The sequence below is a fragment of the Melospiza melodia genome, chromosome 4 (assembly GCF_035770615.1).
Source record: "Melospiza melodia melodia isolate bMelMel2 chromosome 4, bMelMel2.pri, whole genome shotgun sequence".
Taxonomy (NCBI): Eukaryota; Metazoa; Chordata; class Aves; order Passeriformes; family Passerellidae; genus Melospiza; species Melospiza melodia.
Genome location: NC_086197.1, coordinates 54279413 through 54301728, shown reverse-complemented (window position 1 = coordinate 54301728; position 22316 = coordinate 54279413). Strand labels below are relative to the sequence as shown.

Sequence of the window (22316 nt, the reverse complement as noted above, 5' to 3'; positions counted from 1 at the left end):
AAGCTTGCAGGAGGTGACATGGGAAGAAGGAAGGGTCTCTCTGCCAGAGCCAGCTTGCCACACTCGCTCTGCTCCCACGGCAGACAGAAGGGGATGGGGGCGGGGGCGTTGTGAGGCCTCACACAGCTCCACTCCAAGGTCACCTCATCTGCCTTTACCAGCTTCATCCTGAGGCTTCCCACAGGTACAGGTGCCCTGATACTCATCGTTTCTCTGCAGGCCACTGTTTCCAGCCATGCTGGAAGGGCAGAGAAATAAGATGGGGCAATAAAAAGAACAAATGTTAAGGAAGGAAAGCTGGAAACAACAGATTCCTTCCCCAGCACCCTTTGTGAGAGTTGGAGAGCCAATGTGGAGAGCTTCTGCCAGAGAAAGGGGGAATGATGAGAGTGTGCTGATCCCCCCAAGAGAGAGTCAAACCACTCTGCAAAACAGAGTTTGTACTGTTTTAGGGCAGATGGATTTATGAGGGAGGGAAATGGGTTGTTTCATATAATTTTATTGATCTCCTTGATACACCAACCAGAGTTTCATCTCCTTGAGTCCTGGGATTATGTGAACTTAAAAAAAAAAAAGAAAACAACTTTATAACAGAATTGTTTCTAGATGTCATGGCTGCAGGGAGAAGCTTCAAAACATGACTCATAAGCATGTGAAATACCAGAGAGCAAAACTAAAGAGATTTCAAATGATTAGAAAACACAAACAAACTAGTAATGTTGGAGTCCTACTCATCTGAAATGCTTGCTTTTGGCAACATCTTGTCTCACCAGTTCTTAACACCACCTGCTGCCAACACAGATATTTGCCTTTCTGTGGGCTTGGTATCTCCACAAAACATCCACCCCAAAAGCTGTGACTGTAGGAAGGGTCTTTGTCCAAACAAAGATTAATCATGAAACAGATGGGTTGGTCCACCAACACTTTTGCACATAATCTGATGTGCAGCTACAGTGTGTGCTCAGTAGTGGCCCCAAGAGGGGAGACAGTTTGGGGGACTGGCTGGAGCCTGCTCACCATCATGTGCCTCTGTTTACTGTCCTCAAACCCTACAAAGGTTGGGAAATGTGATACTCAGGTACTTGGGTGACAGACTCATTAAAAGGGGATGAGAGGGAAGCTTTAGCTAAGCATCAGCACAGGATGGGATTTTGAATTTCATTTTTATTGCAAAGCCTGTTGGAACAAGATCTTTTTTAGTGATGGGCTGCCAACCACTGACACCCACTGTGGACAATGGTCCTGAGAGCTCATTTCCCAGGATTTGATTATGTTTTGAACACCTGCAGTACACCAGACACCTGAGCAATGGTCACACATAGATGACTAAAGACACATCAAAGGACTAAACACTTCTGCTTCCCTGGGTGTAGAAATAGAAGAAATAGAAGGTATTTCTTTCCATATGGATTTGTATCCTATATTCCTGTAAGTCCCCCATTCACACCTCCTATTGCCACATCCTTTTCACAGTGAGAGTCCACTTCTAACATGGCATGTCAGGTTCCTCAAGTTTTCCTACTGATTAGGTGAGAGACACTTGACGGTGTGTGTGATTTGAAACTTAGGCCAAGTAAAACATACAACCATTAGCTTCCACTGAAACACCTTAATAAGGGCAGCTCTTTAGGTTTCTTTCCTCCATCCAAGCCACTGATTGTCACTAAGCTTGCCAGCTTGGCCATGCAGGAGCACAGGAGCCAATGCTCTTGCAGCCAACCAAGCTAAAAAAGCCATCCCTCCCCAAAGAAGAAAATCCAGACCGTTTTTTTTTCCATATAGTATGGTTATTTTGAACGTCATAACTTTATTGAGACACCAGTAGTTACCACCTTCACTTTGTTAACCACAAATATATAGGACATTGTAAACACAGGTGCCGAGGTGGCGGGGTTCGCTGTAGTTGAATTTCGGAAGGGACGGGGGCAGGGGCAGGAGGAGGAGGAGGAGGAGGAGGAGGAGGGGGTGGAGGGGGCTGAAGGGACACTCGGGCTTAGACAAGACCACTCAGAGGATCCTGTATGCGGCAGGCCATCCATGAGTCATCGGGTATACGTATATATGTATAGCTTTATATTATACATCTCTTTAAATATATATATATAATATATATACTATACACAGGCAGTAATGTGGCAGGGGAAGGGGCAGGGCAGCCCAGGTGGTGTTACAAATGCCACACAGGCAGCAGGGAGTTGTGTGGATGGATGGTTTGAACTTGCTGCATGAGGTGGCCTCACTGGGTTCCTTACCTTGTACCTGCTCTGGGGATGGGAGCTGAGACTCCTGTGGGAATCACCCTGCAATGCTGCCTTCCTGGGTCCTCCCAAGTGCTTGCAAGGGTACAGGGACAAAGACACCTCCTCCCCTGTGGGAACTGCCAGGAATAACGCAGAGAGGAAGGGCGTGTGATGAGGTTATGAACAGGGTGGCGGGGACATGGGTGATCCAGGGATGGGGACACATCAGGAGGCTGAATGCACAGACAGAACTGGGGCAACATTTCATCATCTCTTTGCCCTTCACAGCCTCTGCTTCCACAAAACAGTCCCTTACTTGGGGGCTTCATAAAATAAGAAGACATTTAGGGGCCATTGCTCCCAACAAGGGATGTGTAATCCCTGTAATCGGGACAAATGGCAGAGAGGGAAGAAAGCTGCCTTATCATTTTGCTTATACAGCCTTCCCTCTGATCTCCTAATCTCTAGAGCAGGGCTGATCTCACCCACACTTAGAATGTAAAAGGGACATGTTCCAGTCAGCTGCTCGGGTCTCGCCTATGATCACCAGAAATAGGCAGCACCTTATCAGAAGCACCTAAGATAAGATAACCAGCCCTTTGGGTAGGTCTGTATGTCTCATCAGCTACAGAACCAGCCAAATGCCACTGGAAATTGCATTCTGCATTTTAAAGGGCTACGTGCAAACAAGCAGAGTCCCACTCCCAGGTCTGCTATCACCAACCCTCCACTGCAAAGGCTGAAAGCACATGAACCCAAGCAGAGTATGTCTTCTCCCATAAGCAAAAGCAAGAACTTGTCTTGAGTATCTACTGCTGTAGTGTCACATCAATGCTTTTCTTATGACACAAAGCAAGGAGAACAACAGAGAGATGGGAAGTCACCCAGGATGAAGTCACTTGGCTCATGTCCCACTGAAGTGCTGGTTCTGAGGGGGAGGCTCATTCCTGCCTCAAGCCCACCTGAGCCATCAGCTGGTTACATGAGGGAAGCAAGCCCAAGAGGGTAAAGAAAAGCTTGCTCATTAGTCAGCCCCAAATGGTGTTTAGCCACCTACATAACTCTGATGGGAGAAGGGGCATGCAAGATGCTCCTGCACCACACCCCAAAACAGAGCCCCAGGTAGATGCCCCACATACTGCCTGTACCTCTCCTTATGTGCCTAGTCACTCACAGAGGAGGGGCCTCCCAAAAGGTACAACATATTTTAGTGCTGAGGGATGGTTCCTTATAGCCTCCACCTCCTCTCAGTTCCCTCCCCACATCCCAAAGGAAACCATGAAGGATGACACAGATGAATCTAGGTGAGTACAACTAACTTCTCTCCTCCTCCACCTCATCATTCAATTCTTCCCTGGTGGGAGACAAACAGGAGGGTGCTCCCCTCACATCCAGTCACAACAAACCTCTCTCAATAAAGTAAACCCATCCCAAGCCTAAATATTAGGCTGAACCCACAGAAAATGAAGCTCGAGGGGCTTCCTTCCAAAAGGCACCCCTCTTATTTACAGTATTGCATTCACTCCTAGGCACAGAGCAAGGGATGTGTGCCTGTGCCCAGTCATTCCTGCTGTGTCCTTAGGGCCACCTGATCCCCTCTCCTGTCCTCACCAGTGGGTAACAACCAGTGAGATGGGCCAAGCCTGGGGAGAACAAGCCATGGGGACAGCCACGAGCAGCACAAATGTGCTGGAAGGAACAGGGAGAAACAGTGCCTGTATATACAGTGGAGAACACTGCTCCACTTCCCCCTGCTGCTCTAGAGTTTCTACCCCTTCCTTATCATTGTGGGGCACTGGGAGGAGGGAAGGACTGGGAACCTTGGTGTCCTCCAGATAAGATATTCACACAACCACAGCCCAGGCCTGTGTCCCATTCTCCCCACTCCTAAGGGGGCTAGGAGGAATAGGCTGGATGTGCAGTGCAGGCACTGACAGATTTTGGATCTGCTCCTGATCTCTGCTACTGGGACCAGTGTTGCATCAAGCAGGGTGGCTGCCTGGGGGATGGAGCTTCTCACTTCTGCAAGATAGTCTGCTTCTTGTGCTCTGAGAGATGTCTGTGCCCAGGAGAATTGTCTAGGTAGCTATTGCTGAATTATTTCCATTTAGAGGAAAACTGGAATCTGTCTTCATGCACAGACCTAACTTCTAACTTGGAACAAAGAGTGGGCTTCCACAGTTGTGTCTTTACTTGGAGCACAGTCATGAGGAGTGTGGAATGACACCCGTAAGAGCTCTATCTAACAGTCACTGCTGCCACCTAGGCGAGGCTTTAGAGTCGGCCAGGATCTGAGATGCTGCAGAAGAGCACTAAGGTATGGTCTGTGGCAAGTACAGAAAGACCAGTTTTCAGACAGCTCCATCTGGCCCCAACCAATTCTCTGCACACCAAGATCTCTTTCCTATCTGAGTGGGAGGCAAAGCGCAGCGGTACAGGGCAGGACCCTTCCCACTTGGCTGCCCTCCTGTGCAAGAGCCAGACATGCTGGCTATCCCAGCAGCAGTATTTCTTCCTAAGTGGGGTCCTCCTCCATTCCTGTGCGCTACAAAGATGGTATCAGCAAGAGGCTTTGCACTATTCTAAAGGAACAGAGGAACAGAGGAAGGTTCAGCAGGACGTGAGGAGCAAAACTGTCTTTCTTTTTCTCCTGGTCTGGGTGAAATGACAAAGCTCCCCTCTCCCCCTCAAACCAGCCCAGCTGGGATTGAAAGCTCTCTTCTAGAAAGCCCAGCTCCTCCATCCTTCCTCCCACAGGCACTGTGTCTGGGCCCAGAGGCTGGCCATGGCTCCCCTCCTGCCTCATCAAACACTGGTCTGGGAAGAGCAGTGACTAGCAGGACGTACAGCCGAGGGGAATCACCTCCACCTCAATCCAAGGGGGCTGAGGAAGGACTGAATCTCAGGGCACCACCCCTCTGCTCTGCTCAGTCTCTTGCTAGACCCTACAGATGTGCCTGCGATTTCTGATTGTACCTGCAAATCTTCCTTTTTCCCTTCCCATTTTTTCTTCTTGTAGTCTCCTCCTCTCCAATACCACTTCTCCCAAACCCTCTAAAAATAAAGGACCCCTCCCTCACTAGCATGTGGGAGGGAAAAGCTCCCTTGTCTTTACATGGAGAATGCTGTTCCTTCTGTCCTCCAGGCCCCTCCTCACACTCTTGAATGCTGACTCCAACACCATTCTCCTCCCTGAGCCACCAGGTGCTCCAAACCGATGTGGATGCTCCCACATCTACTCCAGCCTTTAGCAATACCATCTCTTCTAGGAAGGTCCCAGGTCCCTCTCATTTCTTCTGTTCTGCCTCCAACACCCTTTCCCCTGCCCTGCCAGTGCCATAGCTCCTCTCCTGTTCACAAGACAGACTCTGCCCTCTGTAACAAGGCAGAGGGAGAGGAGGAAAGGAGGGACTTTCCTATCAAAACGCAGATTTGGAAGAATTTGGTTCTGGCAGGTAGCTTGGTGGGAGAGGAGAAGGAATAGGTGATGGGGAAACCTTTTTTTCCTTTTTTTTTTTTTTTGCCTTTTTTAAAAACAATAAATAAAAACAGATGACCCAGAAGGCTGGAGCATAGCTGAGAGCCACCTCTTGTACCACTACGCACGTGTCTTGTTTGTGCCTCGGCTTTCTGCCGGCAGTGGGAACGGGGGCAGAAGGGAAAGGGGAAGGGAAAGGGGCGTCGGTGGCTCAGTAGTTCTGCGTTTGGTACCCCTGTGTCTCGGTGTCGAAAGCATCTGCTGGAGGGGGCTGCTGGTACGTCCCCACCGCATCTGGAGCATCCTCCTCGTTGGTGTAGGGAGCATAAGGCATGCCGGAGTCCTGGCTTGGGTCCATGTAGTCCTGGGAGAAGAGGGCCGAATCGGCACCCAGCTGGAAACGCTGATACGCCAGGAACGCCTGGCCCACCTTTAAGGGAGGAGGTGCAGGGAAGACATGGGAAGCAGAGAGGGAAGAGGAAAAAGAGGAGGAACGTACCGAAAAAGAGAAACAAACAAAAGTGGGTTAGTAGTGGTTACGGATTAATGTGCGAGGCCCGCCTGGCAGGTCGCCGGTGAAACGCCCCACGAGCGTGGAAGTCCATGCTCTCCCACAGAAAGCACGAGCCCACAAGGAGAGAGAGCAGGGATGGCTGCGAGACCAGCTGCCTGTGTGCAGCCTGCCAAGGCTCCCTGCTTTCTCTGGGATGTTCAGGGCACCTCCTGTCTGCCAGTGGGGTTTCACCAACGTTGCACAGGTGGCAGAGGCTCAGTTGGCACTGGTTATCCCAGTCAGCCCCTCCTGGCTGTGGGAAGGCAATCTGCCTTGGCAACACCAGAGGGCTTGGCTGCTGGGCTGCGTCCACGAGGCCATTTGACTTGTAAAGGCCAGTGAGGAGAGCAGGGTTTGACACAATGTACTGAGGTAGAGGTCACCCCCTGAAACACCTTCACCAGTCAACATCTGCAAGGTGTAGCACAGACCTTGGGAAGGAGCAGCAGGAAGTAAGGCAGCTGCTTCCCAGACCAGGGGACAGTTAGCAAGCAAACTGCTGTCTCCTGCCTCAAGCACCTTTTGGAGGACTGCAGGGGCCTGGGCATGGGGTTCAGCAGGCATGGCTCATTGTCCCAGAGCATCCCTGAGAGAGGTGAGGAGTCTAGCAAGTGATGGGGGAAAGGTTTTTGGGGAATGAGGTCTGGGAAGAAATGGAAGAGATAAAATAGTAGGGGCAGAGGTCATCTCCTGGCTGAAGTATTAGGTCTGAGCAGTCATCAAAAAAAGGCACAGTGGTGTTAGACAGCATTAGTTAGGGTATGGGTGAGGGAGAGAAGGGAGCAGAAGAGGAGAAGAAATTGCCAGTTCCAACTCTCCAGAGGGAGATCCACCATTTAATGGACAACCCCACTCCAATTCAATGGCCCATATCTTCCCATCCCGTGCCCTGCAGTGAGCACACACTCATAGTCAGGGCATTGGAACCAGCTCTGCTCAGTGACCTCCTCCAGCTGCATCCCTCCACCCCTTCCCCCAAATTCTCCCATCAGCAAAGGGCACTAAGGCAGCAAGGATGGGGAGTTAGGGAACAGGGTATTGTATTCCTCCTGAAAATTAATGTCTCCAAGTCTCCGGAAAGCCAGAAATGCGAGGCAGCCCTGTGAGGACAGAGAGGGTTGTGGGAAGGAGAATCAGTAAGGTAGAGCAAACCAGAGTGTTTGACTGAAATAAAAAGCCCCCTGAGGAATCAGGGGAAGAGGATGCAATTTTGGCCACTTGCAAGCCTGTGCATGGGAGAGGATCACTGCAGGTGATGGCACCTCCAAAAGTGTCCTGAGGGACCCCTTGCAAAAACCCTGCTGCTTGTCTCACTTTCTGCTGGAGCTTGCAAGGAGCTTTTGGCAGCTCTCAAGTGCAGGACACAGCTCATGAAGGGAACACACACTGCTGTCCCTCAATCCTGCCCAGTGTCACCATGGCGAGGGTGCTGACAGCACAACCCTTAGCAGCCCTCCTTCCTCTTTGACAGCTCCTTGGTTTTATGGCACCTTTCCTACCTGGCCCCTGCCCAACATCAGAGCCTGTAGGAAGAGGAGAAGATAAAGACACAAGGGCTTATGCATGGAGACAAGGGTAAAATGTTTTCCTGCTTGGCACTATCCTGTCACTTCAGAAAAAACTCACTTGTGCTTGGTGCACTCAGAGGCAGGAGGAAGTCATCAGAGATATTTATATTTCACCCAACAGTTTTTCCAGGAAACTGGCAATAAAGAACTGCTGAGGAAAGGGCACTTAAGACAGACAGCACTATCACCTTCCTAAAAGGTGACCCAGTGAGGTGGCACTCCAGTGGTGGGTACAGAATCCAGAAGAACTATGATGACATCTTGCATGATGGGAGCAAAGGTGGGAGGGAGATGGATGCAACCCCTGGCCTGCAGGTCCCTTCTCTGTTTAGTGTCTGTAAGGTGAAAATGCTGAAGCCCTCTGACACACAGAGAAAACAGAAACAGGTTGTCCAGAGAGGTGGTGGATGCCCCATCCCTGCAAACATTCAAAGTCAGACTGAACTGGGCTCTGAGCCACCTGAGCTCGTTGAACATGTCCCTGCTCTTTGCAGGGGGGGTTGGACTAGATGGCCTTTTAAAAGTCCCTTCCAACCCAAATTACTGTATGATTCTATGACAATGGTGGTTGGGGAGCTGGCTTGTCCAAGGTCATATTAAAGGTCTGTTGAGAATGCTCCTTAAAGGGATATGAAACTCTCTTGCTCACTGTGCTTATTAGTGCTCTAAAACATTTTTCCATGCAAGTTTTTGAGTCCCAAATTTATTTCTCAACCACCTCCTCTCCTGCACTTCCTTCTCAGAAGCCATGTGAACTAAGATCCCAGGGGCCCCACTCTTAGCCAGTCTCCTTTCATTCCTCATAAGATAATACAGCACAGAGGACATTTGATCCCATGTCATGGCTACTCTACTCACCCAGGTAAAGATGGAGAAGAACGAGAATGTGATGGCAGCTCGGGCTGCATCCCCTCCCTCATTCAGCGGGTTGTCCTCTGGTTTCGAAGCTTGCCACTGGTTGGTCAGAAAGCAGAAGCCAACGAACCAGAGGAATGCCCAAAAGGCTGGGATGGACCATCACCGGCGTGCCAAAGGGAAGGACAAAGACAACAAGAAGATATGCGTGAGCATAACATACACATATTACATTTCTCTGGAAATTTCAACCCTCTGAGACCCACCACTGTGTTGCAGACTTGGCAAAACTGACTGCTCAGCCAGACTGAGCCCAAGAGAGCTGGCAGGCTCCCTGACAGCAAACTGTCAAGGTGACCAAGAGGTGTCTGCAGAGAGCACCTCAGGAGAGTGCATTTGCTTGTGTTTGGATTGATCATAGGACTTGCATTTGGCCTTGGGAGGGAGCCTGAAGGGCTTCCAGTACTAGAGCAATCACCTGGGCTCTATGAAACAGCCACTGCTTCACGATCCTGTCCTGCAAGGACAAGCAAAGAGCAATTTCTTCCACGGGAACGGCAAAAGAGTGGGAAGCAGCTGGTCTGCAGTTACACGGAGACCAGCTTGTGCTCAGGACAGAACAGCTCAGGGACTCACATCAAGGAAAGGTGCTGAAAGATCACTAACATGCTGTGCCCCCAGGAAAGGGTGAAGGCAGGAAGGTAGGAGGTACTCACCCTCTGCCAAGCACAGGCAGACACCTGGCAGTGAGGGAAACGGGCAGCCCAAAGCAAAAGAAAAACAGGGCACAATCCCTCCCCTTCTCTTGTCAGCTGTACATAGGACTGCCAGGCAAGGGGCTAACTGGGAAAGAACTTGCAAGCCCAAAGTCCTTAGCAAATCCAGGTGCTTCACCTGCTCCTGCCCTCACTCCATTCCTGGTCCCTCTGCCATACTCCACGGAGAGCCTGACACTGAGCAGTTTGCTGACAGCTGGAACAAGCCAGCAGGGCCAAAGGGCCGGGAAGCTCACCCGAGACGCCGATGTCCGAGAGCACTGCCTTCTTGCGGTCCTTGACGCTGCTGATCTGCGGGAAGTAGGCATCCAGGGCCAGGTAAAGAAGGCAGCTGAGGAAGGCGAGGACACCCACGGTAATGCCATAGTTGCAGGCATTGGGATTGCGGTTGAAGATGCAGTGCTCTTCCACCTCATCCACGCGGTTCACGTACCCTTCATTGACAATGGAGCCGAACACCACGATGGAGAACACCTGGGGGGGAGGGAGGCCGGAGACACATCAGGGCAAGCCCCATCTCTCTGCACCAGCAGAAAGGAGCAGAGCTCTGCAGGGGACAGACACCCTTCACCAGCACCTTTCTGCTCTGCTGAGCTCCTGCCCGGCTGCCTTGCCTGGGTTGTAGCCACAGGGAATTTACTGGGAACATGGTCTCATTTTATTTCTGAGGATTAACTTATAATAGGACATTTTTAGATTGAACCTTTTTATCCATCTGACCTAAAGCGATGCAAAGCAGTTGCAGTCTGGAATAAGGGTGGCTTCCCACAGACACACAGGGAGGTGACATGGAATGTAAATTGGGATATGGTTTTGGTGTGGGTGCCTGCATACAATGGCTTCTAGTAGTGGAAATCCTCTTAGTGTGCACTTACTCTCCCACTCACTCCTTTCTCTTCAAGAGATTAATTGTTTCTACCATGCATCTGTTCACTGAATTTATCTATCAAGCTACTACACTCTTTACCCCATGCACCCTCGCACAATCCACAGCCTTGCTTGCTCTGCAGCTCCATTCTGCTGGGCTTCCATTCTCCCCATTTCCCCACACTACACACCTCTCTCCACCAGTTTTCCATCAGCCCACTCCATGACACCACCTATCCTGTCCACTCACCCATATGCCAACACCCTCCAACCTTCCCCATAGATTTCAGGGGCCAAACATCCCTACTCCAGGTCCACTTGTAAGGGCCACTTTGAGTCCTCCCTACCTGTCACCACCACTGCCACTGCATGTTATTTTAAATCAGGCAGAATTAAGGATGAGTCCAGGTAGAAATGCCCTAATCCGCAGTTGCTGGTCTAATCTTTGCTCATGGGCTTAGCCTTCGTCGCCTGCCGCAAGGCTGTCCCTCTTTGACACAGCAGGTTCACCAAAGCACAGAGCTATTTACAGCAGCCCCAGTCCTGCACCTTGCATCTCAAATAAACAGCTTCCCCACAGAAGAAAGAGGGGAATATTAAGGCAGCATGTACAGATTTTTCTTTCGGGACATCTGGAGACCCTCACTACGAACAGCTGACTGGATGCTGCCTGCAAGAAGAGCCTCAGAGAAATGGGAATGGGGCCTCAAGCATGGGGTGAAATTACATATGAAGTGCACTAGGGCATCACCAGGGTACTCCGCCAGCTTGGGAGACGTCTGCACAACAAGACTTGGCACCTTTGAAACCACCCTCCCATCCCCAGGGAGAAGCAGCACACAAGAAGATGTGGCCAAGTCTCCTGCAGGAAGTGGAGCTAGGTCTGAGTGTTTGCCTGGTCAGGACTCCAGTTCCACTTAACCCAACCAAGCACCAGAAGACAACCCAGAAAAGCAGCTTTGTGAGTGCAGGGAAAATGTTTGATAATGCCAACCCAATACACCACCTATTATCAGTGAGGTTGGATACCCAAGGTCCAAAGCACAGACCTCTGCTGCTTGGCCTGGGGCATCAAGATCCAGAGGAAAAGACTTACCCAGAGTCCCCCAATAGCCCTTGGGCAGACACTCAACATCAACCACATTTCACCTGCAAAACTCCAACAAATATCCGCTGACACCAATATTATTTTTTCACCTCAAGTCTCATAATTGGGTCACACTTGGGTTGTTGAAATTGAGTATATCACACTAGAGCAAACTAAAAAAAGCTGGAAGCTGGTGTTCCTAAGCGTAGGAGCTATATGGGTTCTCTGAAAATCATAAGAGCTTTTTAAGTTTAGAAGTAAAATAACCAATTTGTCCTCCTCCTCCTTCTTCTTGCAAATCAAGATTGATCATATTTCGCAGAAATTGCCCGTGAAAATTAAATAAGAACCTCTTCTGTTAGAAGCAAAGATTTAGTCCTCAAAATTTCAGCCTGAATGGTTTGGAAAGCAGCAGAATTGCAGAAAATTACAGCCAGGCTCTTTCAGTGGGATATCTCACACACCTTCACAACAGGCTGGGCTGGCAGGTCTGCTTAGGGTCATTGAATATAACACCCTGCTCCTCTGACCCAAGGGAGAGCTGACAGACTCCTGAAGTGACATCCCAGTGTGAGGCTGTGACCAGCACTGATGCTGACACCTGAAGTACCAACCTCCATATACTGAGCTTACAAAGTGGGTGCCCTGTTCTCTGCAGCATTCGACAGAAAGCCTGTCTTCTCTTTGGAAGGTGAGGAACAGCCTCTAAAGTAGCATAGTCTGGTGTTCAGTTTTGGTTTAGGACTCAAAACTAGTAAAATGTTGATTCCCTGAGTCAGACAAACCCTTGCAATGAGATTTATTGCGAGTCTCCGCTTACTCATTTGGGATGAATGAACTTTTGCAATGGTCTCTCCCCAGAGACACATCCTGATACACATCTCTCTGCTTTGGGTTTGCTGCTGGGCTGGACAGAATAATTTCTTTTTGCATTTGCTCTTTCATATCTTTTTATGCTGGCACATCATAAAGGCACAGCTCAGAGTCACAAGACTAGAGCTGTGCCTCTCCCTAATTTTTAAGCAGAGGTGGCATTTCTAACTTCCTTTCTCCACCTGCGGTCAGCCAAGATGCCAGACTTCTCTCCTATGAAGAGAAACCTGTTTCACAGCCTGGAGGTGCCCCAGGTATGATTTACTGGCAAGCATCTGGTTTCAGATGATCTTAGGAGTTTCCTAGGGAGATTCCACTAAGCATGTTCTCACTTGTGAGCACAATAAGACACTGTGGATGCTTATCCTCTCTGTCCTGAAACAGCCATCCCAAAGTACTCTTTGTCCTTAGGAAAGCTTTCTATGGACCAAAGCACACTAGCTTACAAGATGTCTCCTTCTCTCTGTGTTTTTCCTCACCATTGGCATCAGCTCTGATCCATGCTCCCCTCCCTGGCACTGCAGAGAGGGCAAAGAGAGGGCGTGCTCCCTTTGTCAGCCTGTCACTACCCTGGTGACAAAACACTGTGAGGACCCACTGTGCACAGAAGCCTTGAGCTGGGCTGGGTTACACTCACTGGGCAAGAATGGGCAGGCTCAAACCAGAGATTCCAGGCAGAGCTGGACAGCAAAAGAACCAACTGCTGCTGCTGCTGCTGACAGGCAACATCATCTCTTTCATTGCCATGATGTCCATACCTGGAAACTGTTGTGACAAACAATTTTCTAAAAAAATCATAGTTACGAGCATGGATCTTGCAGCCTTTAGGAGAAGCAGTTGCACACTTCACCCATGGCAGCTATTCCTTGTTGGTAAGGGAGCAGCTGGGTGGAAGCTCACTGATGTGGCAAGTCATCTTAGAAAGAGCAAATATATTTTATTTCCTTGATTTCACAATCCATGCCCTGTAAGATGATCCAAGCAGCAGATGCAGAATGAATGACTGCTTAGATGGTAAACAAAGCACCAAGTTTCAAGGATGAAGTGTTTACATTTCTGTTCCTGGCACATCTGTAGCACTTGTAAGGAAACAGCAGTGACCACCAGCACTGGCACAAGCCTCTTACTGCTCTGTGTTACTGCTGCTTGTGTCTTCTCCCCCCATTTGACACTTGCTGCACAAAGCCTTGCCTACAGCCATTGATAAAGTGGCCCAAAAACCACATCCAACTGCAAAGAGGAGGTAAAGAGAAGATGGCAGAAGTCTTCTCCTGACTGAGCAGTGAGATGCAGACAAGTGGCTTGTCTGCAGGCCAACAGGAGGTCTCCCCAAGCTCCCAAATGCAGCCCATCCTTCCACTCTGCAGAGGGAGATCACTGGCCACTTTCCTATGCTTGGTAATGAAAACCAGCCAACCATCCCCAGTTTTGTGTACTTAAGCTGCTTCATTTCTTCAGCAAGGCTACTTAAGTCAACAGACTTGAACTAACTAGATTTTTAGGTTGAGAGGGTTTCTTTCAGCCTCCAAGAACAACATCAATTGGGCAGGTGTGTGGCCTGTCTGGAGGTACTCATTTAATAAGCAATAATATATTTGGCTATGCTCAAAAAAGGGACAGAAAAGAGCACATGGAAAAGATGTGACCAACTCAGCCCTGCTGCTGGGACTGGGCTTTGCTCCACTTCACTGCTCCTTACACACCACATCCACATAGGTTGTTGCCATCATTTTCCTCGATTCCTGTTTCCATCCAAGAGTTTTGAGGACACCGAGTGCAGCCAGAGCCAGGTGCATTGCAAAGCTGACACAGGCAAAGCAATGTGCCAAGAGACGCAGCAAAATGAACTTAATGCTTAGCACTGCAGGGAGCAGAGAGAGAAGCTGAGAGTTTTCCTCTCCTTGTTTCTCAAGGGGCTCATGCTGGCCTTTACAAGCATGTAAAGGTTCATTACAGTGAGAAAAGTGCAAACCAGGCAAAATTCTGCCTCTTGTCATAAAACACCTTTGTTTTCCCCTTGGTAAACTAGGTGATCTGGTTTTGCCAAAGGCAAAGGTGAGAGATGAGAAGAGAGGCTCTCCAGTCCCTCCCCACTGCAGGCTCAACCCTGCAGAAAGCCAGGCAAAACCTCCTGAGCATCATGTGAGGCGCTTTCCACCATGCTGCCCATCCCCAGCCACACATCAGACGCTCCTGAGCATCATGTGATGGATGCAAAGCACGGCCAGCCTCTGGCAGTGCACTAGGATTTTCCTGTACCTCATCCCAGCACTTTGTCATGCTGCCTTCCTGCCCTCATCCCCAAGATCCCCATGATGGCTGTGGTTGGGATGAGGCTGAAGAGGGTTTCTGCCGAGCTGCCTGCTCGGGCTCACTGCAATGCCCTCCAGTCACAGCCTCTGTCGCACTGCGTGCTGCCTCTCCCTCTCACATACCCCCTTTTTTATTCTGTTATAGAGAGGAAATAGTTTAATGACATAATATTCCTCATGGGACTTTAAATCAAGTCTCCCTCCGGCAGAATGAAGCCATAACCTCTTCTGAGTTTGATCTGGTAATGACCAGGAATGAATCTGTTTAAAAAGAAAGCAAGAGCAGGAGAGGTTGCAAATGATAAACTGGCAGAGATGATCTGGCTTTCATTGTCATTCAGCCACCTGCAAATGGAGTCTCTGGAAAGCTTTGGAGTGCCCTGCACAGACATGGAATATAATAATTATTATTATTGTCATTAAATCTACTTGTATTTAGTTCATTTTGAAGAAAACACATGCAGCTTTTGAGATGCATGGGACTGGCAGCTTGGAAACAGGCGGCCTCTATTTATTCCCCCCAGCCAGCACCACGCAGGCAGCAAACAACTCCTGCCCACAGTCTCGACAGTCTGAGCCTTGTGCAGCTGCTGGAGGAGGCCAGTCTCCCTGGACCCCATTTCCCTGAACATGGGACAGGGGAAAAGCACGGCTGTGCCAGTACTTCCCTCCCAGCTCACCCTCTCTGGCCATCAGCCATGTGGCACCAGCTCCCAGCCAGGGCTGAGCTGGAGCAGGTGACTGAAGGGAGAAAGGCTCCGCATCCCTAATTCCTGCCATGGGATCTGGGACACACTTTCCTGGCCAGCCAGCCTTTTTTTTACACATGGTTTGGCAGCTGACTGCCTGGCCATTAACCCTTCTGCCTCCCACCAGACCTGTGCTCAGGTCTCATGCAGTTCCCATGGTTAAACAGCATCTCCTGTCCCACCACTGCTGGTGACAGCCTCCACAATCACACGTCCATGCTGGTATCCAGGTTCTTCTGTACTTTCTAGATGGTTCCTACATTGCTGTGCCACTGATCAGTGAAGTGGCTGCCTAGAAGTTGCATCTTTTTCCCAGATGAAAAGCTCAGTTTTCTTTCTAGCACCACATCTCCCCCCCCATGGCTTGGCTGTGCCAGCATAGGCAGAGAACTGCACGCCGTGCCACCTGCAGTGCCTGCTCCTCTTGCAGCCACACAGGCCCTCTCTGCTGCCTTGTTTCACACAAATATTTGCATTAGCCATGTCCCATCACCACGCAGCTCCTGTGCTTCTCCCCTGTATGCCTCTCATGTTTTCAAACAGCAAACTACATATGGTTATTTTTTGCTCGTGTTTCTGACTGCCTTTGGTCCCTATTGGTACTTCTCAGATTTTTATCTGGAAATATCATTAATGAGAGATTTGTTTCTGCTCCAAGATCCTTCCTGGAAATGCTGTGCTGGAAACAACACAACCTGCTGTATCCAACCTGAATCACTGAGCAACTGTGCATATCTGTTGTTCATCTTGTGACACAGCCTTTCACCCAATCTTAATGACAGCAAAACCCCAAAAATCCTTTTGAAGCTGACCTAGGCAAGGGCATCCCATGAAGAACTGTCCCTAGGGCTTGACCGAGAGCACGTGCTTTGAACCTCCATGTTCCTTTCATCTGCACCAATTTACCTCACAAGCACACAGCCAGGGAGCGTGGGGGCTGCAGCAAAATGGAGTGGAGGAGCAGAGGCAGAAAGCATGAGCCAGGGGTCAGGAACAGGGGCAAGATCTCAGCTAAATTAGCTGGGGACAGAAGGAAGGTGGGAGCCCAGCTGCAGCTGGTTTTAGACTAACAAGGCCTCCAGGCTCTAAGGCTCAGCTTAACTGCCATTACAAGCCTGTATTATGTCCTTGGTGGTGTTGTAAGCCAAGCACGAGTGTGGCAAGCCAGGGACCTGCTGGCAAGGCAGGAGATGGGGCTCTCTGCCATGCTGTGACTAGCTCCCATCCTCCAGCTTTCAGGTGCCAGCCTCTCATGGGGAAGCCAGGAATGTGGTTCCGGTCCTTCACCTGCCTTGTCTGCTCAGCTGGAGCTGCTTGGGATGTGCTGTGCCTGGAGACACAGGGGACAGCCCTTCCAGTACCAGTTCAAATTTTCCTGATAGGATGCTCCTATCAGCCAGAGGACATGGTGGCACCAGCAGCAAGTGATGGAAAAGGAGACTGAGTGCCTCTCCTCACTGAACCTCCCTTCAGAGAGGCAGTGTCCTTGGTGTCAGAGGGGGACTTGGCACCTCAACCTATGTGACAAGTTTTAACGGGCTGCTTTGTCTGTGCAGCTCTGGTTAGAAATACTCTTACTCAAGCCCACGTCAAAACAAGCTGGGCCTGCTTCCAAAAACTGAGTTACTTTTGCCTTGTTAGGCTTTTACATCAAGCAGCACTTCAGTTTCTCCAGCAAGCAGGTTTCCAAGCAGACAGGAGCACCTGGAACAACCTGTTTCAATTAGCATTTTACTTATTTATGGCGCCAGCTCTATATCCAACGCCTGTGGGCTGCAGAGGAGCCAGCCAGCTCCCCTGCACCGGCTGTGGAGAGCACTGCTGCACTGCCCTGTGGGTCAGGACACAGTGGGAATATGTAGGGATGTGCTCACACTTGCCTGCTGTATTTCAAGGAGAATCCTGGAGCTGCGCAGCCCCAGCTGGGTGTGGGTCACCCAACGCCACTAGCTCCAGCTGTAGCACCAATGGCTGCAGCTTCTGGGTCACCTAAACACCCAAACCTGACACAGGAACCCCACAGAGCCACCACTATCACCTGCACACACACCAGGCAACCTTTCTGGAGGGAGACACTCACTCTGCTGTGCCTGCTGACCTTCAAAGCACCCATGAAACCTGAGCTGCCTCACAACACTGTCGTGGTGGACAGATGTTCCAGAATTGCTAAACTCTTTCCACAGTTTAGCATTCTGCTTGTCAAATTTATCCTATCTCCTTTTCAGCAAGGAGCAACAGAAATAATCTTTGGTCATCCCATCTGTTCCTGATCCTGCAGTTCTCCCTGGAGATTTGCTGCTGCCTCAATTGGGCTGCAAACTCCGTGGGCAGGAGCCAGTTTTGGTGCCTCTTAGTAAAAAGTCATGTGCACCTCTGTGCCATCATGAAGTCTGCTAAAAGGCAGCCTGACCCAAGCACAAGGTCACTGCCTAAGGAAGCAATCATGAGAATTTCTGCTCAGTGAAAGCTCATCACGTGAAACAGGCCAAAAGGAGCCTCCAGCTTGCCCTGGAGGGACAATGCACCATTCATGCCATGAGCAGGATAAAGGCAAATGAGATCTCGGGAGATGGCAGGCAAAATACTTTCAGTGTGTGCAAAAGCATGTGAAAGGAAGGATTCTCAGGGAGACCAAGAGGAGGGAGAGCCCTTGGCCACCAGAAGAGTTTGGTTCATAGAGCCTGGCACTGCAAAGTCTAAATATGGATGCAATCAGTTTATAAATACCCAGGGGAAAACACCAGGGATGGAAAAGCACCATGTAAACTGAAGGGCAAAAGATCACAAAAGTAAACAGATACCAAACAGATTTACAATGGAAAACCTCTGACCACTGGAACCATGGAACCCCCTCTCAGAGGAAGTGAGAAGGGAAGAAAACCACAAACTAGTCTTTTTTCAGAAAAGCTCATGCAATTTATGGAAGGGGCCATAAAGGGTCTGATGCTTGCGACAGCCTGAGAGAGGGTTTCGCTGCCCACAGGGATCTCTCTTGGTCTCAAGTTTAAAGAAAAGACCAAAACTACAACTAGATATTTGGGGTGAGCTTTTGGTTTCCCTGCTTTGTTAAAGGAGAGATGCTCAGGACAACACACAAGACCAAGCCAGTGGAAAAGCAGGTGAAGGAAGGCATAGCCTTGCACCATGATGGCCATGCCATCCTCCCTTGCTGAACTGCTGACCTGGAGCATGTCCAGCTTCTGCAAAAGAACTTCAATTTCCAGGGCCAAGTGAAGTGTCTGGGGTAAATCCCATCCTGTCCTCTGTCAAGGTCAGATGGGCAGGGAGAAATAGTGTGGGGTCCCAAGGAGATGCTACTCTGTAGAAAGTGCCTCTTGCCAGGGGAGACCTTGCAGGGCACAGAAATTAGCTCAGCAATCAAGCCAACAGTGTCTGACGTACTCTGAAGCAGATTAGGTGCCTAATTAAAAAACAAATGTATTTCTTGTTCTCTCTCCCTCACCTGGTGCCTCTGGGAAGCCAAAATCCTGCAGTGCTTGGATGAAAAAAACCCACCAGACTGAGAGGCAGATAGAGAAAACATAAAATTCTGCCACAGAGATTAGCAACCGGAGAGCCTTTGTAGGTCACATCGTGTCCATCATCCCTGGGCACACAGGCTGGCTCCACGCCAGCCTCCCAGGGGCGGGGGGCACGCGTGCCCCCTCGCCTGGCGCCCAGCAGCAGCTCCCCCTGCCCGTGTGGTGTGCTGTACTGTAAACAAGCTCAGGCAGATGGACAGACAGACAGAATGCCAGCATTAATCAAGTCCTCAGCTGTCCTGGCACTCTCCAGCCACCCCCCAAGTCGTCCGGAGGAGATATCACACACCCACCCGGTTGGGAAGGCAAGGGCTGCCTCTCCACCACCATCAGCAAGCCAGGCCACCCTCCCTTTTCCTCTTTGATTGCACCTGGCACTGCTTTTATTTTATTTTATTTTATTTTCCAAAGCCAGCCTGCCGCTTTGCCTCGCAGCTCCCGTGCGCATGTGTCTCCCCGGCGCTCTGCCTGCCCTCCCTTCTCCTCTCCCGGCTCAGACCTCAATCTCTCCCCCGCCAGCTCTCTGCTGCAGCTCTGCTCCCTTAATCCCAATGACCTTCTTGAACAAACGCGCCAGCCCCATGGGCAGCCATGGATCCGCGTCACGGGAAGAGGGAGAAACCTTCCCGTGACACCCCCGCTAGGCTCCTGTTCCCCCTGCCCCCTTCCCCGCCAATCACCAAGAGGAAAACGCTACAGGGAAGCAGGTTGGGGGGCTGAGAGGATAGGGGTAAAAGGCAGAGCAACCTCCAGCCCCCACAGCCCCTTCAACTCCCCAGCACGGCCTGAGCCCAGCACCCTCTGACCCACAGAGAGGCAATTCCAGGACTGCAGCATCCCCCATCCCGGGCTCCCCCGTCACCCCACATCCTGCCGTCTCCCTGCATCCACCATAAACACACAGGCATGCCAGAGTGAGAGAAGACAGCCCACCCTGGAAAGCACCAGAGACCGAGACAGGGTCATGGTCCAACCTGACTCACCCTGTCCCTCCCCACGGGAGAAACCCCAAACCAGCCTGCTCCCGCCTCATATGGGCCTGTACTCACACACAGATATATGTGCATACAGCTGTACATCTATGTGCATGCATACGTGTGGATATGCCTGGACATTTATACATACAGAGATATATATATAAACCCAGAGACAGACCCTACAAACATATCTATAACAGAGGCATAGCCATAAACGCTATGGAAGCATATATGTACATATCTCTGTGCACAGACCTAGGCTGTGTGGAGACATATTGATGGACACATGCATATTATATATATATATGTGGATACATGCGCATACACATGCATATATAAAGCATATAATAATAAATATGTAATACATAACCGCATATGATGATAACATATAATAACATATAACGCTATACAACATACAGCGCAATGATTTTAAGTGTGTGAGTGTGTGTGCAGGTGTGCAGGAAGGTCAGGGTCGGTGGCAGCCGCCCGCCCGTGAGGGAGCCCCGCGCCCCCCGCAGCCCGGCGGGCCGCCCCCCGCCCCGGTGCCGGTGCCGGTGTCGGTGCTGCCCGCGGGGGCGGCGGGGCCTTACCCAGGAGACGAACCGCAGGATGGTCTGCGGCTGCCGGATGAAGGCCTGCGGGTCGAAGGCGCCGCCGGCTTTCCCCGCTCCGAAGGCGCCCCCGTCCATGGCGGCGCGGGGGTGGGCGGGAGGCAGGCGGGGGGCTCGGCGGGCGGTGCCGGGCTGCGCCGAGCCGAGCCGGGCTGCGCCGAGCCGCGCCGAGCCGAGCCGTGCCTGGCAGCCCGGCGGCGACGAGCCGCGCGCGCCCGCCCACGGGGACGCGCCGCGCCGGGAGCGCGCAGCCTCCCCTTCCCCCGCCCCGCCGCTGCCGCGGCCGCCCGCGGCACATTGCGGGGACAAACGCGGGGCCCTGGGGCCGCAGGGTGCGGGGTGCCCGGGGTGCGGGCACTGCGGGGCGGAGAACACCTCCGGTACCGGGGCAGGACACCCAGACCCCGGGGCAGGGATGGGGGCGATGCCACCCTTGGGTTCTGCTGTGGGGCCCAGCAGGGCCAGCCCCCCGCCCGCCCACAGCCTCTGCTCGGCCCCAGGGAGCTGTGCCCAGCCCTGGACTCCCTGGTAGGGGACAAGGAGCCACCGGAGGGGGTCCCGCAGAGGCCGCAAGGAGGATTTGGGGTCTGGAGCGTCTCTTAGGAGGAGAGACAGCAGGAGCTGGGCCTGTTTGGTCTGGAGAACAGGAGACTGAGAGGGATCTCATTAATGCATATAAATATCTCAGAGGTGGGTGGATGTGCCAGACACTTCTCAGTGGTGCCCAGCAGAGCAATAAGCTAAAATACGACAAATTTCACTTCAACATGAGGAAGAACTTCTTTACGTTCGAGGTGGCAGAGGCACTGGAACAGGCTGCCCAGGGAGGCCATGGAGCCTCCCTCTGCAGAGACACCTCGTGCCTTCCCATGTCGCCTGCCCTAGGTGTCCCTGCTGAAGGATGAGGTGATCTCCAGAGGTCCCTGACGAAAAGCGACCTCTTTAGGCACTTTTAAAAGGGACTTTTTAGCAGTTAGTCCTGTCATTCTGGGATGCTGCCCCACAGAGGGGTAACGCTGGGCCCTTGGGCACAACCCATTATCCCTCACCAGGTGCCTGCCCTGGACAAAGATGCTCTGTGAGCCTCAGGATCACTCTGCAGCAAAGCCTGGGGCTCTCATTTCCAGCATCCAGCACCCCACCCACACTGCGTCCTAGGAGGGGGTGGGAAAAGGCCCTCTGTGAACATGGGGCCTCCAGATTTTGGGGAGACTCCTGACTCTAGGAGGCAGAGACTGCACGATACACACCTTGCACTCTAGAGGCTGCAGCCTTGACAGTAACTTGGGCTTCTCCATATCTCACATTGCCACCATGGCCCCTGGCACAGCCAGGAAGGGATGTGTGGGGAGAAGCCTTCCAGCCTTAGGAGCAATTCCAGCCCCTCGGCCTGTGCCTGTTGGGCAGAGTAGCTGCGCACCAGTGGTCTGCTGGCTGCTGCAAAGTCCCTAATAATCTGGAATGGAAAGCAAGCCCTTGGGTTATGACATGGTTCCCTAAGCCCAGCAGTGGGAAAAAACGTACAAGAGTGAAAGGCGAATGTATGAGGGAGATGGAGGAGCATTTACAGCCAACCATGGGCTCCCATTGGGAGTTCCAAAGAGGGAGCAGCCATTCCTCCCCTTCTGTGGGGCTCCTTTTGAGGGGTGGGTTGGTGGTAGAAGATGGACCATCTCCATCACATCCAGCTGCAGAATTCTAGAATGGTTTGGGCTGGAAGGGGCCTTAAAGGTTATCTGGTCCAAACCTCCCTGCAATGAGCAGGGACATCTTCAACTAGATCAGCCTGCTCAGAGCCCTGTCCAACCTGACTTCGGATCTTTCCAGG

General features: G+C 51.3%; 1 protein-coding gene across 3 annotated transcripts; it reads right to left on the bottom strand.

The window, feature by feature from the left end:
* Nucleotides 1–1787: 1787 nt before the first annotated feature.
* SYNGR1 (synaptogyrin 1) lies at nucleotides 1788–20602 on the bottom strand. Of its 3 annotated transcripts, none has more exons than XM_063154569.1 (4): nucleotides 20468–20602; nucleotides 9707–9944; nucleotides 8698–8843; nucleotides 1788–6148 (listed from the first exon to the last, which is right to left on the bottom strand). In XM_063154569.1, exons 1-4 carry the CDS (start codon nucleotides 20564–20566, stop codon nucleotides 5930–5932), a joined length of 702 nt encoding a protein of 233 aa, XP_063010639.1. In that variant the 5' UTR covers nucleotides 20567–20602; the 3' UTR covers nucleotides 1788–5929. The 3 variants fall into 3 exon arrangements, with proteins under 3 accessions (XP_063010639.1, XP_063010640.1, XP_063010641.1); XM_063154570.1 differs by having other exon boundaries at nucleotides 1788–6082; XM_063154571.1 differs by having other exon boundaries at nucleotides 5807–7371.
* Nucleotides 20603–22316: the final 1714 nt, after the last annotated feature.

What these genes read in the sequence shown, in the direction of transcription:
- SYNGR1 (XM_063154569.1), bottom strand. Translation starts at nt 20,566, where the DNA reads ATGGACGGGGGCGCCTTCGGAGCGGGGAAAGCCGGCGGCGCCTTCGAC. An exon ending in TCCTGCGGTTCGTCTCCTGG is followed by an intron (nt 9,945 to 20,467) that starts GTAAGGCCCCGC and finishes CCTCCCCCCCAG; the next exon opens with GTGTTCTCCATCGTGGTGTT. An exon ending in TCTTCTCCATCTTTACCTGG is followed by an intron (nt 6,149 to 8,697) that starts GTGAGTAGAGTA and finishes CCTCCCTTAAAG; the next exon opens with GTGGGCCAGGCGTTCCTGGC.